A 17,410-nucleotide genomic window follows, 5' to 3' on the forward strand; every position below is an offset into this window, starting at 1 on the left:
AACTCATCCACATGTCCAGGACAAGCCACAGGGTACATACCAGTAGGTTGGGACCTCTGGCAGTAGACACCAGAGAAGGTCCTTGGACCTACCTGGCTCCTCCGCCCCCAAGGACCACAGCGATTGCATTTCCAGTCAGAACACGAGCCAGGCGAGAGAAGTCAGAGTGGCGGTCTGGTGGTTTCTGGAATACACGTTCATACATCTCTATCTGTAGAAGAGAATAAGATGACAATCATTCCAAAGGCAGGCTAGAGCCTACATTAACAACCTACTATTAAAAAGTGGATAGCTGTACTTCACACAAAAATAGGGTTAATGAAGTATCTAAACAGTTCTAGCGATCAGCTACATCTCTCATACTTTTGTATTAGCTGGGAGAATTTCAGAGTAGTACAGTATTTTCTGTGGATATATTTCTCTTTCTTAACCAAGGATTTAGTTACCAGTAAACACCGTTTCTGCTTTAGCATTATGTTCTCAAGCACAGGGATCCTGCCAATGAGGATAATTCTACTGATTGATGTGACCTTGACTCAACATTTAGTATATCAAATAGTCAAGCATGAATCCGTAAGGATGGTATGAGCCCCTTATTTCTGTTTCCTATAGTAAATTGCTGTATCTCTTACCAGCTTTGGCAGGCTTCTTTTGGAAAAGACCCTGCGGGGACAGTGGAGATGAAGGTGAGCAGAACACCAGCTCCTCATATTGAGCCATTCCACAGTTCGGGAAGGCAGAGGTCCATCTTCTTTATGGAGCAAGATGAGTTGCTTCTGGGCTCGGACCGCTGTGTTCTCCAGCATCCTCTCCAGCTACAGCAAATTATACACATCAAAGGAATTGGGGTGTCAGGTTGTTACTGCTCCATTATCGATTTAATACAATATTGTATTGGGTAATACACATGCAAATATATTCCCGACCCCATAACTGAATCTGCAGACCGCTATGCACACTAACTCAAACAAGATTGATTTAGTCAATTATACTGATAGCTGTGGGTTTACACAGCAAAGAGAACTCTAAAACTAGACAAGGTTTCAAATTTGAATGCTTAAAAATGAACGCTTTTTACCTAAAACATAAACCATTAAATGCACAGCACAGATGCATGCTGTTCATGCTGAATGAGGTTGCTTCTCATGCCATACTTAAGCCTACAAATGTTCAGCATATTTTGCTCCCCCCCCCTCCAATCAGATCACTTTTTCCTACTTGCCTTCCTTATTTTCTTGTTTTAGGCAACTGATGGTGACTTGACATTACCGTGCTTCCTGCCTCCCACATGCAGTCATAAAGAACCAACACGAAACGATGCACAAGAATGCTGCAGATGGTTAACGGTCCCTGGCTCTTTGGAGGTCATACTCAGCACTTCACAATCTTAATAAACCCACTTTTCCAATTATTGTAGAATTTATACGCCTGGTCAACAAACTTTGGTAGTAAAATACCAAAGCTAAAAATAGGTAGTAGGGGAAAAAAAAGGCTTACAGTCTGTAACAAAATACATTAAATTATTTGTACAACATATTTTATATCTAGTTTTTTCTACATACATACACACACCATGAAATCCAACCAAGAAGAAGAGATTTTATCTGCTTATCTGGAGATCCTGCAAAGAAACAGGACTGACATATCGCTTTAAAGAGATTTAGCTTTTGATTTACCACTGACCTAAATGATTCTTTGGAACTTAGCTGGAAATACTTTTACATAAAGCTTGCCATCTCTGAGAATCCTCGTTTAATTCTTCTTGTAATTCTAACACATTTCTCATGAACATTTCATTATCTATGCTTCAGTGGGTATCAAATCCCCCAAAATTCACTTGTGTGAAACAACCTTCTTTGATCTGCCCTGTTAACACTGTTAATATGGGAAGAAGCTATTTCCACACCTCTCCAACAGTAGGCTCCTGATCTCCCAGTCCTACTATTAAGATGCAGTCAGCCTGCCTGATGCAGCGTTGAGTCCATGGAGTAAGAGTGCTGTCTGACTGGTAGAGTACAATACGGTGAATATCCTCCTGTTGTCCCAGCCAGCTAGTTAGTCGATATTCATGGATACTGGGGACAGAAAACAAAACAAAAAAAAATTGTTTTATGGCATAGCTCCTGCCAGAGTGGAGAGAAACCTTATATGTCAAGCACAAAATTTGAAGGGCATCAGAAACTTTCATCTCTTGCTTGTCCAATCTAAGTTCAAAACACTTCTCTCATCAACCCTCATTTCCAGCCTCGTGCATTTTTATTTCTCCATTATTTATATTATTAGATATGCGCACAGAGAAAAGATGGTGTGGTGCTGCCTAGCTTCAGTAGGGCTTCCATGACTTCCCTAGGGAGTACATGATACCCACTTGGACTAATTCAGCTTTTCCAATTACACAAGTGAGAAAGTAACTATGGGGAAAAAAGCAAAACACACACATTTGAACCAACTACTCTTGAAACATTATTTTCTCAAACACCTTGATCATCAAATATGCTTGATTACATATATGTAGCATATTATATGTTAAAACACAGCATCTTATTCTTAAACACCATATATTTGTAAGACCAGCACAGACCATCTTTAAGGTGTAAGATCATCTTAATACATTTCTTCCACGAACAATGAAGAAGGCACGTACCTATCCAGGGCAGCAGAACCAAGTCGCTGTTTGATGTTATCACTTGTGAGCAGCAAAGCAGGACCTAAAAGAACAGAGTTTTCTGTATGTGCACATCTGCCATTCACCTCCTGACAAACTGTATTAAGTGTACAGTGGTATAGTTATACCACTATAATAAATGCATTTGTGTATTTTCTTTGAAGATCATGATGGCTGAGTGCACTGATTAGAGTTGTCAATGAAGAAAGTTAGCACAAAGTCTTCACAAAAATTTTCACGCTTATCTACAATAACATCTTCCCATTCTCCACATTCCCAGAGCTGTGAATGCATTAGTCCCAACCTAAAAGTTCTTTTATCGCTTTCCACTCTGTCACACAGAATAACAGTTTCTATTGCAGCTGCATTTTCATGCCACGAACACAATATTCGTATCTCAGAAAACCCAGGAATCTGATTTCAAATAAAAAAAGCTATTAATTCACTGACCTATAGAAATACACAATTTGTTTATGCTGCAGTGAAACAACTCCCCAGTTAAACCCTAAAGCTCTCTAGCAGTACTTCTCATTTACTACACCAACAGGAATCTATACCACTGCCAACCTCCGTGGAGAAAGACTCCAAAATCCATAGGGCAGTCTGATTCACACTGCTTCCACTAGAGATAAAGACACACACATCTGGCGATAGCAGTGTCTGAGTTAATTTCAGTACCCAGAAAAGTTGCTTCTTGCAGGCACTTTAGTCATTTTTTTTTTTATTAGAAATTCTATTTTTCAGCAGTAACACATGCCATGCATGGTGGAAGTTGCAGAATAGTTGCAGGTAAATACAAAAAAGCCAACCAAAGAAAATGTAAAGATTTAACATCAAACCTAAAGAGATTATCTGTCTCGTATTAAGAAATTCACATTTACCAAATATAAAATAGCAGTCTCTTTGTATTAGTGTTCTCCTAATGTAATCTTTCATTTCTTCAATTAATAAAAACTGAAATCCAAGTACGAAATATCAAAACATTTAATCATGTGTAGTTTCTCAAGGCAGTAATAAAGCAGCATGGCTTTATGTATTTAGTAAAAATCAAGAGCCCATGAATAAACAACATGGTAAAGTATTGTAATTCCACACTTAGATGCTCAAAACCCCCCCGTAAGTACAGTACCTACAGCTAGCCACCCCGACCTTCAGTGGTAATCTATTTCCCCTATAATGCTCAATTCCTCCTGCCTAGGGTTCGTGCTGTTTTAACACAGTTTAGTCTTAGAGATGGCAAAAAGCTCAAACCTTTCATCTTGTATTTTCAAACATCCAAATAATGTTTGCCTTTTTTTTTTTTTAATGCTAATGATAAGAGGAAATAAAAATAGACAAAAATATTCCATAGGTAGAGATTAAAAAAATATAAAAAGTAAAAGCTGGTAAGAAATCACAGAAAGGAAGATGACTTGAGAATTGAAATTCATTTCCTCATCCTCGAACAGGGTAGGACGAGGAAATGGCAACTGATTCCTCTGAAAGTAAAAGGTCTACAATAGAGGGAATTAAATCATAAGTATTTCAGCAGCAGAAGTGGTTTAACCTGCGCTTCGGTCCTTACACCCGTGCCTCCCCTCTGTTTGTGCTGGTTGAACAGTCTGCAGGGGTCTGCCCCCACTGCTCGTGGGCTTTTTTACCACAGCATTTTGACGTTGGCTGATCCTTAGATCTGGCTCACCGTTCAGCTAGTTGCGCTAGCACAGCTCTGGATGGGGTAATGGAATTAAGAGAGGTTTCCCAGAAGAAATACTTGTGACATTGCATGCTATGAAGACAGTAAGGGATAAAGGGCAGGTAAATTTTGAAAAAGTATTCAACATCAGAGTTGTCATTTGTGTTCATTAACATGTCAAAGTTCTCAGCAAAACAGAAATGATATGTGGACCAAATATTCGTCCAGGATATGCGGCTTACTAAGTTTTATGACTGTGGTGGAAGTTTAGCAGGCAAGGACTAACAGCCAGGAATGTAAAATGAGCTGAGGAATGCCATAAAAGTGTCCAATAAGAGAGACTAACGATAAGGAGAGAACAGAGTGCTCCACCTTCGCATTTGCCATTAACCTCCCTGCACCCGGTCACGAATCTAAGAAGGTCAAAGGAGCTCAGACTCCACCACACTGGTCTGAGGCTCTGGGGGCACCTGCCCCAGGAGAAAACCATTTAGCACTGTGACCCAGCCAGCCAAACGCCTCTCCTACACAGCCAAAAGCAGACTCCGTAGAGCTGGGATGCACCTTGACATCAGCCTGGGTGATGGCTACCTCGTCCACAGACACCACTCTTGAATGGGGCCTCTAAGGAGCCCTGAAGAGGCGCCAAGAAATCACATCCACTCACCTCGCTGGTGTGGTTGGCAAGGGGCCGCCTCTTACCCGCCCGGTGCGTACAGACACAGCTGTGAGCTCGGGGGGCCTGCCCAGCACCCTGCAGCGGCGGTGCGGGACGCCGACGCGTGGCCCATCACTCGCAGCCAGCACAGGACGTGGGGACGCCTCCAGCCGAACCGACTGCTTTGCTTCGGCAGCAACAACCAACCATCTGCTCTGCACGTCCAATTTCTAGCAAGCTCCCAATTAATCAACCATTAAATAACCCTCCATTAATGTGATCATAACATCAACATGTGTGTTCTCAAGTGCATAAAATTGAATGACCAATAGTGTTATTTAGACTAAACTGCTGAGAACGATGAAGTAATAAAAACCACTCAGGTATATCCCCTTCACACAGCCACGCCGGTGGGAGGAACGTGTGAGATGATGTGCTCCTGGATCTTCAACACGTTATCAGGAGATAACACGATGCTCTCTCCACACCTGACATCAGCCTCGCAGGTGGTTTACAGCTGCCCCTGGCTTCGCGGCAGCATCCCTCCGTCCTCCCACCACCGCCTGCACCCTTCAGGGGCTGTTCTTTCCATAGGATTAGACATAGGGTTAACACTTCAAAGTTAAGAGCTTAGGAAAGGTGACAGGAGGTAACGTTAAATATTTATCTAGCCCACTGTTGTCCCTCTGACTGCAACCAGCAACAGATTGCTGGGCATGAGTATTCAAGTGAGGAAAACTTAATGACATTCTCCAAGCCTCCGGCAATTTGCAGTTCATGAATTTCCAAGCCAGGGGTAGTGACTTTTAAAAGCCCCTGAGAGACTTTTCTGTCAGCAACTCATTGGGAGTCTGACTCCTGGCAGCAGCCTAATCCCCAGGCACAGATGATCATGATTCATTGAGAAACCTCATGGAGCATCTAAATTGGTGCTCCAAAGTCATCTGTTTTCTGGACAAAACTACAAGCCCATGAAAGACAAGTGAGAAGAAGAAAAAAAAAACACACACTGACAAAACACTGGTCTAGTTCATATCATCTTTTAAGAAAAGGACAGGGTTGGGGTTGAGGCAGCACTGCAGCGGGGCTTCCAGTCTCAAATCCTGACCCAGTAAAAAGCCATAAGCATCACATGAGAGACATAAACCTCTTCCCTTCTTTCTAAAGATAAGCATGGTACTGACTTTTTTTTTTTTTCCATATAGCAGCACTTTCACAAGATGTGAAGGAGTGGCAATTTAGATGTCCTAGTTCTATCTCTAATAATAGAGAAATCATACACCTCACTTGAATCAAATGAAGTTGGGTCAAATATGACTTGGGAAACACACGAAGGAAGGAAGGAATGGTAACTGATGCTTAGACACAGTTGCAAACCCACTTCAACCTGGGTAAAATACTGACACAAAAGGTACTGCCCAGTACAAAATGCACTTTGGAAAAAGTTTCATTACAGCTAACTTACTTTCCTGGACTTCATCAAATCAGCATTTTTATCGCACCTAACAAAAAGTCTACAAAGTTATCTGTCAAAGACACAGAACCGATAAAGGGTTTTGATGTCTCAGCGTTAGAAGATTTTGCCCAGCAGAAAGTACCAGCCTCTGCTGGGTTCCAGGCACCACATTCATTTCAACACAGAAAATACTTAATGTTTAAATTTAATTTGTGTGTAAAGAAGGGAAATTCAGGTGAGGTTGCACACTAAACCTCCAATATATTTTAGTTAAGATGTTTCAGTGAGATTTCCACTACAGTATACATTTTTTAGGAACCACAAGAGAGCATAGCTCTTAAAAGGGCCAGAAACAAGAAGAGAGAAATATATGCTGGTTTTGAATCCTTCTCTTCTTCGGTCTAAAGTTTCGTATGATCAGAGGGCTCTCACATAAAATCAGAATTTGCACAGCCACATGATACTATTTAGCTGCTCTCAGTAGAAGATCTCACTAGAAGAATAAAAAACCAGTTAGGCAAATATGTTTTTCCAAACCTGAACGTTTCAGAAGAGCTTTTTGACATGGGCTGCTCTCAGCTCTACAAGGATTACTGGAAATAAATATGATAAATCCAAAGAACATTGACCAGAATTCATCGACATGGTTAACCTAACCTGGAACTGCACAGCAAAACCCAAACCCAAATCAAACCAAACCAAAAGCCGTACACCACTTGCCCACTTCCATTTCACTCTAGTTCTGAAGTAGAAAATTCTGTCCCTGCTTGTTTTGGAGGTTTTATATTCTACATCCTCTTTCTCTGGAGACCCAGAGACCAAGGTTCAAAGAAAGGGCTTTGACAATGAAGCATTAAAACAAACCAAGTGAGGAAGCAATGAAGTAGCCGCTGGTTCACCTTGCTCCGCAGGACTTCCCTGCTCTCTCCTCAGTGCTCAGATCATATTTCACAATCAGACCTTTCTCGAGATGAAGACAGATTCACGTTGAGTTACTGCCATCAGATACCAAGTAACTGCTTCCCAGCCCAGCTTTTAACAGAACAAACGCCATGGAAACATGAACATCTTTCAGTACTTAATTAGGACACAATGACACAGTCTGGAAACAACATCTGAATTATCATAAGCCACAGAAACACCAGATCTCAAAGAAACCACAAAATGGTTGATAAAACAGTGTGAAAAAGGGTTGTGGGCAGTCCTGCGTGCTCAGCGCTCCCTGCGTACAGGATGCGAGCCCAGCCTGGCCAGCCTGCGAGGAGCAGGCTCTGGGGCCCTGACAGCCCAGGCTGGAGTGCAGTCTGGGTGCGACCGTCCCCACTGCAAGCTTAAAATTAAGAAATTCTACCCACACAACAGAATCAATAACCAAACTATTAGACCCCGCCTTATTATTTCTGAATTATTTTTCCCTTCTTGAAGATGGTATATATATTAATTAATGCTGTCACAAAGCCTCTGCTATTGGATTTGGATACTCCATTTGATATTATTAGTAAACTCCTTCAATAAGATGGAAGCAGTTAAAATTAAACAAACAAACAAAAATCCCAAATCAGTTAAACAGATTTAGCTGAAACCAGCTCCAACTCATAGCACTGGTAATAGCCTTCTGGTGCCAGTCCCAGGCAAAGAGAAGCATCCGCTAATCTCATTTTGCAGGTTTTGTTCAACCCAGTCTGCATCCAGACCACTCTCTCCAGGATGAAGGTCAGCCTGCAACGATGGCAGACTCCTCCCAAAAATTACCAATACCTGACCATCTCCTGTGATTACAGCTCATTAGGGCTCTTGCAATGATCTCAGTATTACCGTTCTAATTTCTTCTGTCCTTGTCTCCACCCTGCAGCAAGGGGATTCTAAGCATCACTGCAACATTCATCTAAAATACTATTAACAGGAAGAGTAAAGAATTCTCTAAAGTTGCAGTAGAAAGCTAAAAACCAACTGCTTTTGCCCCATAAAAGTTCACACATACTAAGGCTACCCTATGCTGCTCTGGAATATATTTCAAGGCCAGAGCAATGAAGCAACACGGATCAAATTTAAGTATTAAATGACATCTTGTAACAATTTAGGTAGCCTTCTCAAGCATATTAAACACCACCAATCATTTCCATAATCAAGTGTAAGGCCTAATCAGAGCTCACAACTAAAACCAGTAAGCACTCAGACAGAGGCGTGGGGTTTCAAGACAATAGCTGTTCACCAAGGTCCTAATCCAAATCTTTCACAGTGTTTCAATTTCCCTACATGTAAAATATACACAGTTCTAACTGGTCAGGTGCACATCAAGACAATCCAAAAGTTAACTCAAATTTTTTTCACGACACTGACTCTTAGAGCCTTATTTTTTCTTTAATGCAAGAAGTCAGAAGAAAACTCATTCCAAAAGCCTAGCACCTCGCCCAGACCACTTTGTCATGAGCCATGTCATAAATCCAAACGATTTATAGTCTTATCATAAAGGAGAAAACAGAAAAGCTTAAAAAAATGCTACTTCTGCTAAAAAAAAAAAAACGAACACACACACACACAAAAAAAACAATGCAGCCTGCACAAGGAACCCCTCAAAACTATGCAGCATACAAACACGCACAGTAAACCATTGGCAGGAGGTTAACCACTGTTTCAAAGAGTTGTGGGGCTGAATAAACAATAGGCTGACCCGCTGAACCGAGGCTATCAAGGCTAGAGAGCTTGGTCTACCAGCTGTGTTTGGAACCATATGGCTAGCTGTGTTTTCACACAACACTTTCCTCTTCCCACTGCAGCCGTCTGCTCCATTTTGGCAAGAACTTCAGATGCCAAGGTTGTATAGTACCATCTATAGCTGCCAAGTACTACACAGACGTCAGTTTAGATGCAGAAAAGAAAAAGGGTGCGCAAGAAAAGGCCAAGCGATCAAAACAAAACCCCTAGTTTGTTACATTCTAGTTGCTTTCAACTAGAATGGTTATTTTTATTCTGAATAGTCCTCTTACATACTTAAGTTTTGTTTGTTTTATTTACAGGCTCCTAGTGCTGTCACCCATCAAAACAGGCTGGCAACAATCCATTATAAGTACCCATTAGCAATATAGCTATGGCTGAAATCTGTGTTCTGTTACAAATTTTTTTTTTTTTTGCCACCTCAAAATAAGAGGAATCTTTAAACACCCACAAATTAGTATTCACAGTAACACATTTACACCATCATCTACATACAAATTTATATCTCAAAAGGTGAAAGAGTTCAAGCATCAACAACATTATCCTTTGCCTGCTCACCTAGATTTTTAAACAGAATATTAAGTGCCAGCTTTAGATACATTTAAGGTCAAGAAAGTAAATAACGAATAAATGTAACTGGTTATACCTCAAGCATCACGTAACCTGTACTTTTCACAATACTAAGCTGTGAGACAGAAAATTAACAATTTAAAGAACTATAGGAGATTTACTCAAGATCTGTGTAGTGTATAAGGATAAAAAGAGGATGTTCAGAAAAACGTCAAACTACTACAGAGTCGGAACTGACTTGTGAATTGAATACTTGGTTTTGTAAGCACCTGAAATTTGCACATACAACTTCACCAATGGATGTAGCAATTAATGAATCAATTGTGAATTGAATATATGGCTTTGTGAGTACAAGACAGACAAGCTGGCAACAAACAAGGTAACACAAGCCAGTATGGGAAGGCATAATTCAGAACTGTTTGGAATTCCAGTACCAACCTAGATGGGTCTCCTACACAAGGCTCCTCTATCAAGTGTTAGACTTGCTGCTCACAACCTACCTCTGCAAAAGAAAACTGCATCAGAAATCCTTTGCTGGATCAAGACATACAATTTAGAAAGTCTGAAGGAGTCTCACACTTGAGAGATAGAATTGGGCTCTCAAAAGGGACTGTAGGAACAGTATATGGGTGGTGGATTTGTCCGCAAAAGCACCTGCAGTCTTAGGAGGGCTGATGACAGCCAAGTCAACAGGCCAGACAAATTAGCTAATATTTCTGAGTCATAAGTCATCCACTAATATTAAATGTTAGGGACAGGAAAAGAGTGAATCAAACGCAGCAAGAGATTACAAAAGGTCTGATCTTGAGCACGGCTATGCTGCTACCCCTCTGAATGCAGCACGAATCCCCCTTTAACTAATTGACAGGTACCTGGCTATACCTCTAAAAAGTTAAGAGGCATTTATTTTCCATGATGCAGTAACATGTAAACACTTCTTACCCACAGCACTGAGAGCATGCTTGAGCTCCAGAGTAAAAGCAGTAAGTGGCACCTCTTCAGACACTGGCATAATTGCTACTGTAGAGAGATTGCTGGCAGGATTTCCAGCATCCCACTTGCTACTCGAGCTGTGTAACCCAAGAGGATGACCTGTTTGAAAGAAAAAAAAAAAAAATAAAAATTCTCCATTTCACAAAGAAGGAAAGATCCCACATATTTCACATACAACAGGAGAAAGATTGATTTCCATCATTTTTTGCTGGAGACATAGCATGTGGGTTAAGTTAGGCAAAGCTAAAAATATCCAGATGATGAGAACAGGTAAAAATACAATGTGCATTTACTTGACCCATTAGGAAAAAGACAAAAAGACACTCATAATGACTGTGAACAGCCACAACTTTGAGATAGGCATTGATTTACCTCTCAAGAGGAATTAGATGAAATAACAAAACCCCAAAACCTGTTGTCAGTATTGAAATATTCCCAAAATAAACCTCCACTTTTTATGGTATTCCTGATCAAGGAAATAAATACCTGTTTTCAACAAAGTTCCTACAGGAAACATGTATCTACACCTATTTTTACTATTCTCCAATATGGGAAAATGTGGATCTTTACAGATAGGTATCTAGGAGTATTAAAATAAAATATGGAACCTCTAAAATAGCTACAAAGCAACTGTGGAAGTATCTGCAATATATTACAGTAAACTGAGTAAAGAAAAAGACTATGGGCAGAGAAAAGCATTTTTGACAGAAGCATGTGATGCATGTAACATGTAAGATGGAGATCTTCCTAGATCATTTAGCTCAGAAAAAAGAATAATGTTGAGTGTGTTCTACAAACTGTTCTTTTTATTTTTATACTATTTCTTTTCCTCCTTAAGCCTTCTCAGACAACCTCACTTTGCTGTTAGCACCTAGCAACTCAGCTGCAAGTGTATAATATTAACTTAGATGGTATGAAGCTTAACATCCTGCTCATCTTATTTCATCCAGCAAAGGTGCAACATGTACCATGAAGATAAATTCTTGATATGGACACATAGAAGTACTTGATATACTGTAATTGATGCAAGAACTCATTCAAAGTATATATGCAAGATCAATAGTATACTGTTGGACTGAAAGAAACACCAGATAAATCTTTTTCAGATATATTCAACAGTGGAGTTATTCATTTCAAGTCTTCTAAAATAGCTCTCCACAGATCATTAAATAGTTTTTCCTCTCTTTTAGGTGATCTTCAAGAAGATATTTACAGGTTCAAACAAGTTACATGTCACAGTTCCACTCTTTCATCTCCATCAGTCCTTCTTTCCTCAGAACTTCAATAGCTATGCTCTGATTGACTAGTTTTCCTCCTGTCTTCTCCCTATCACATGTCGTCCTAATTCCTAAGCAGTGCAGATTCTGCCCTAGGCCACAAAAGCATTTCAGCATGCACAAAAGTTTAAGTACAATTATCACTAGAGATTCCTACAAAACTGACTGTGTACCCAAACAGTAAAGAGCAGACTTCAATAAAAGTCTGGACTTCACAATTCACTCTCCAAAACATGCGAGCTGACTACTTAATTTCAATCTCTCTGGAATACTGTAAAAACAGCAATATAAGTAATAGCATAGAATTTTTGTATTAAAACAAACAAAAAACAGAGCAGCAGAGAACCCCACAAAACTATTGGTAGTTAACACACATCTGTTTTCTTTTAAAAGCTGCTCAAGAACAACAACCTGCATGGAAAATTTCCTCCTACTCCCTTCAATTAGTAAATACACTTTGCTTTGCCTCTGCCACATACACAAAGCCTACAAAACAATGCATAACAAATCATTTGCTCTCAGACAATTCATTGAAATAATGCAAACACAGACATACTAAGTCAGTCAATGTGCAGATGCCACTCAGCATGACTATCTGATTCAAGTCTGTTATAGCAGTTATTTCCAGTGCTCCCTCTGAGCTCCTCTTTTGCAAGAAATTTCAAGAAAGTTTCACTGCATATATGCAGTATTTTTCTCTCATTTGCAAATCATTCCACTCCCATACTTCTTCAGCCATTCCCCACAAAAAAAAAGTGTTTATATATAATGAATTAGCTGTGACAACAGCTAAAATATTTAGAGACAAAATCTCTTGTCAAGTGTGCACTTTCTGTTTCCGAATTTAATGATGTAAATCTAGTTCCAAGGAAGCACCAGAATGGATGGGAATAGTCCAGGAATGAGTCTTACCTCCCTGCTGAAGACTGCCAAGAATCTTCTCGCCCAGCAAGTGAATAAGTCTAGTCACAACCTAGCAATGAGAGAGAAAGGGTAAGAAAGGAAACATTCAGGCAGAGTGCACTAAAAATAATGCATCTAAATGGATACTTTCAAACTTCTGTAAGATGTTATCTCAAGTTGAATAATAAGGAGATACAGTTTTGTAACCATAACTTCTTTCCTGGCTGTAACGTATGGTGACTGATCATTTGTCTTGATTTATTTTACCTTATTTTAGTCTTACTAGAAATAAACAATATTTAACTTGCTCTGGGAACAGAAGAAAAAAATCCAATTATTTGGGGAAACACGTCGAATCCCATTTTCCATTCTGTTCTCTGCAGTGCGCTTGCACCTCTAGCACAGAAAGTCACCGTCGCTGTTGAGAGGCTGTTGCACCCCCCCCACCTTCTGTAGGTAACAAAGGCTCAGGGCTGCGCTCAGATTCCCCACCAGTCCTGCTTCCACCCCCCTCCCTTGTGAACCAGTCAGCTCACAGGAATCAATTTAAAATATCTCGAATAACGGGACAAATACACAGAATCAGAACAGAATGCTTATTAAAATGTTCCCCCCGCAAATCATCTTTCATGGTACCCTTGACAGGACAGATTTTTTTTTCTTCCCTCAGCCATTTTGAACTGGACTTTGATATAAACCAATGCTCCCATAGCCAAGCAAGCCTGAAAACTGATCAGCCTACCTCCAACATCAATAATCAATATTTCCCAACAAGTGGTGTAGCAGAAGACTAATAATTGTAATATCAAGGAATATCAAGGTTGCAAAATGCATTATTTATTCTAAACAGCTATGCAAAAATGTTTTACCAAATAAGAAAATGAGATACTTAAATGCATTCAGAATTATCACAGTAATCATTAGATATTCCCCCCAGACAGACAATTCAAAGTCATAATAGATCTAATCTTTCGTAAGACAAAAACAAAAAACAAAACTGAAATGACAAAGCATCTTCAAAGTACCAGGCTAAACAAGCAGCAGCAAGCGGCTACCTTGCCTTTGGACAAAAAGACACACCGTTCCCCTAGGAACAAGGGCTTCAGGATGCATCTTTCAAATAAAAGACCATCACGACGGGTCAATCTGCCCAGCAGAATTATTTTATGTATCTTACTGCAAAAAGAAAAAAAATTGCCACAGACTACGAAACCTCGCAGCTTTAATATATTAGCACCGATTTCTGCAGTGCCTGTAGGAGGAAGGGAGATCAAACAGGTACCTTCCGACGCAGAAATCATGGCAGAGCAAGGAGGACAAGCTAAACAAAGTTATTTCAGTAATTTCTTTCCCATAGCCATAACTGCAACTTCCTAAAGATGCCACATCAAGCTCAAGTTCAGAGCGGTTCCTCTATTTGCCCTGGCAACAGACGCAGTTGCCGCCACCAGCACACAGCAGCCTGGTGCTGAGGCGAGCCGCCGGCCTTGGCCGCTCGTTGCGCTGGAACCTCAGACCAGGCCCGAAACCCTTGAGTGTGTCACAAGTACAGGCAGCTCTGGGATTTAATGAGCAGCGCTGGGCTTAGCCAGGGAAAATTGCCCCAAAGAGGGAAAGACAGAATTCCTACTAGCGTGGGTGAGACCGATTTCCCTCCCTCAGGGAGGCAGCCTGCTCCTCAGGAGCATTTGCCACACCCGTCCCTCACGCATTCACCTGATAACCCACACCCACGTAGTGTGACTCTACTCCAGCAGTTTTGGAACTATTATTTATGAACATTTTACACTTCCGGACCACTGTAAACATCAGAATTTTAATTACTTTCTAAAACCATCTCCTGTATTTATAACTTTTTCTGCTTTACAGACAGCTAAGGAGAGCTTGAGTTAAATTGAGGAAAATGTCCAAGGTTAATGACAGAACTAAGAATAGAACCTATTGGTCTCGTTTTCCAGTTGGCTGCTCGTATTACCACAAAATATTATTTGTCTTGTTTGCTAGAGCAAACCTTACAGCCTTGGTACATATAGATATGGAAAAATTATTTCCCCAGTGACTTTGTAAGACAAGCAAATTGCTAACCATAACAGGATGAGTCACTCTGCCGCAGTCATGGCAACGTCGAAGGAACATCAATTTGGGATCGTAGCTGAGAACTGCCCTCAAATTTCCTTGGAGTTTTATATTACATACACTGAATTTTATTTCACAAAAAGGCAAATGTTTTTCCTTAAAAGAGGTTTCTCCATCAGTCTGAGGGAGAAGTCAATATAAATTGCATCTCTTCATCAACAACAGACCCAAGCTTCAATGATTTACCTGAAGCCATTACTCTGCAGAGCAGCTCTCACCAAGTTCAGGAGAAGTGGGGAGAATTCAAAACGAACAGGAAAAATAATAAATAAATAAATGTCACCCATCAGGTTTCCAACCACCTTTATTTAACCCCCCCAGTCAGTAACAAGGTGCAGGCACACACAAAAGCAGCGCTGGCCAAGAGACAAGGAAGCCCTGGGGCCAGGGAGGACCTGGGCAGCATGGAGCGGGGCTGGTTTGGCTTTGGGAGGGAAGTGGGGGAGAAGAAAACAGAAATTAGCCCCCAGGTTAGGAGGAGATATCAGGGAAACAAGTTATTGCAAACATGCCAGAGAACACCTTCCTGGGAGAGACCCAGGCAGGAGAAACCCAGATAACATGGGTACTGGCCGGTAGATACCTTGGTGCAGACATCTGGGCAGTCACTCAGCAGGCAGTTATTCCTGTGCTGCCTGTTTTGGTGCACTTTGTAGGAAAAACTAAAAATTGGCAGTGTGAGCAGGTAGAAGGGAAGGCAGGAACTCTGGCAGTGCTGCTGGGAAGACTGGACTGACCTGGAAGAAACGCTGTGTTTGCAGTACTCATGCGGCGCAGCGTGCCGTACAGCCCCAGCAGTGCCCCCAGAGCAGAACCAGGGAAAGGCTCAGGTATTGCTTTTCAGAAGCAGACAGGACTCCTACCCTCACTCCACTCCCAGGCAAATCTCAATGCCAGTCTCTCACAAACACAGTGCCAGAAGAGCGCTGAGCACTTCCCAGACATCTGGGCATGCAAAATTGTCTCATTTCCACTGTGGCCCCATCACGCAGGGGCAGACGGCCTTTCCAGCACAGTTTGTGTGAGGTTCTCATCCCTGTAGTGAATCTGGGATTTTTGTCTCTTCTAGCACCAATCCACCCAGACCTTCAAAGACTTGCCCTATACTCCACATCCACTGGCACAGAAGTGCTCAGTTTAGATTTAAGGTTTGAACTGAGTTTGAAGCAAAATCTGTGCCAAACAAAAAAAAAAAAAAAAAAGAAGGCAGCTAGCTGGAGCACAGACTTACCAGAGAACATCGGGAGGCTTCTGAATTATGCCAGAATCATTAACTGCCTGCGAAGTAAACACTACTTTTTGACCCCTTGTACTATGGAGAGAACCAAATGTGTTTTAGTTTGTGAGGAAGTTGAATTTATCATTCCTTATGATTATAAACCATGCTCAGTTGCTCCTGCTCACATCATCATGCTCCTGCTCAGATCACCACAGTTAACCACTTCAACCAATAACGAGCAGATGTCAATTATGCACTTCTGTTGAAAGTCCAGGTATGAAGAGAGGTACACGGATGAAATTGCCATGCTGCAGGATGAACTCATCCCTGTGACAAGGAGAGCATTACCCTACCCAACGCAACCACGTCAAGCTGCAAAATGATTCCGAAAGTTCACATTGGCAAGGCTTTGCCAGCAACCCAGGTATAGACCTGTAGGGTCTCGCAGTGTGGGTCTGGGTGCCAGGGCACAAAGAGGCCTAGGCCAGCTGTCAAAACAAGCCTCAGAAGCAAACAGATTCACTCTCCAGAGCTTATGCAAAAGGCCAGAAGGAGGAAAGTTTACTTTACAGGGCTAGAGAAATACTCCATTTTCTATCTTGATAGCCACTCAGGACACAAGGTTTATCTGTATCATTCTACAAAAGCCCTGAATCCTCTACTCCTCTGCAACTGTAAAATCATAAAACCTGTCCCAGAGCAGGGCATTCAGTTGAGGCACATTTTGCAGAGGAGACAGTGTTCTTCCTCCTCCCACCTATTCACCGTTTCAGATTAACTCATCAGAACACTTTTGTGCAGGGCAAAATTGAATAAAGAGTATTTCTCTTTCTCAAATGGCGTTAGAGAGCACTTTTTTCAGTACAATTTCACCATCTCCAACCTAGCTTTTATCTTGCCACTTACCACCTCATCTACGCAGAAACATGTTGTCTTCCTGGCTGTTTCTGAAACAACTCCATCCCGAGTCAGACCAACTCAGGTTGTCACAGCAGCCTCCAGTCCCCCCGGCTCTCTCACACCGAGCAGAGAAGTCTGCTTCTGCATCTGCTACAAACTTCTTGCAAGCCATTAATTTTCCCTCTGCTTAACTAATGCTAAATTGCTCAGAAGACCTGCAGCCTCTGCATTGCAGGGCAGGGA

General features: G+C 41.3%; 1 protein-coding gene across 1 annotated transcript in view; it reads right to left on the reverse strand.

Annotated features, from left to right (window-relative positions):
- The window catches only part of PNPLA7 (patatin like domain 7, lysophospholipase), a 126,516-nt gene that overhangs the window by 51,331 nt on the left and 57,775 nt on the right, over nt 1-17,410 (reverse strand). Inside the window, exons 20-25 of the mRNA XM_080561496.1 lie at nt 12,922-12,982; nt 10,682-10,831; nt 2,645-2,708; nt 1,907-2,075; nt 633-815; nt 93-211 (exon numbers count right to left, since the gene is read on the reverse strand). Coding sequence (XP_080417622.1) covers nt 93-211; nt 633-815; nt 1,907-2,075; nt 2,645-2,708; nt 10,682-10,831; nt 12,922-12,982 — 746 coding nt within the window. The remainder of the gene's footprint in view (nt 1-92; nt 212-632; nt 816-1,906; nt 2,076-2,644; nt 2,709-10,681; nt 10,832-12,921; nt 12,983-17,410) is intronic.

Source organism: Anser brachyrhynchus, assembly GCF_964034855.1.
Source record: "Anser brachyrhynchus genome assembly, chromosome: 19".
Lineage (NCBI taxonomy): Eukaryota > Metazoa > Chordata > Aves > Anseriformes > Anatidae > Anser > Anser brachyrhynchus.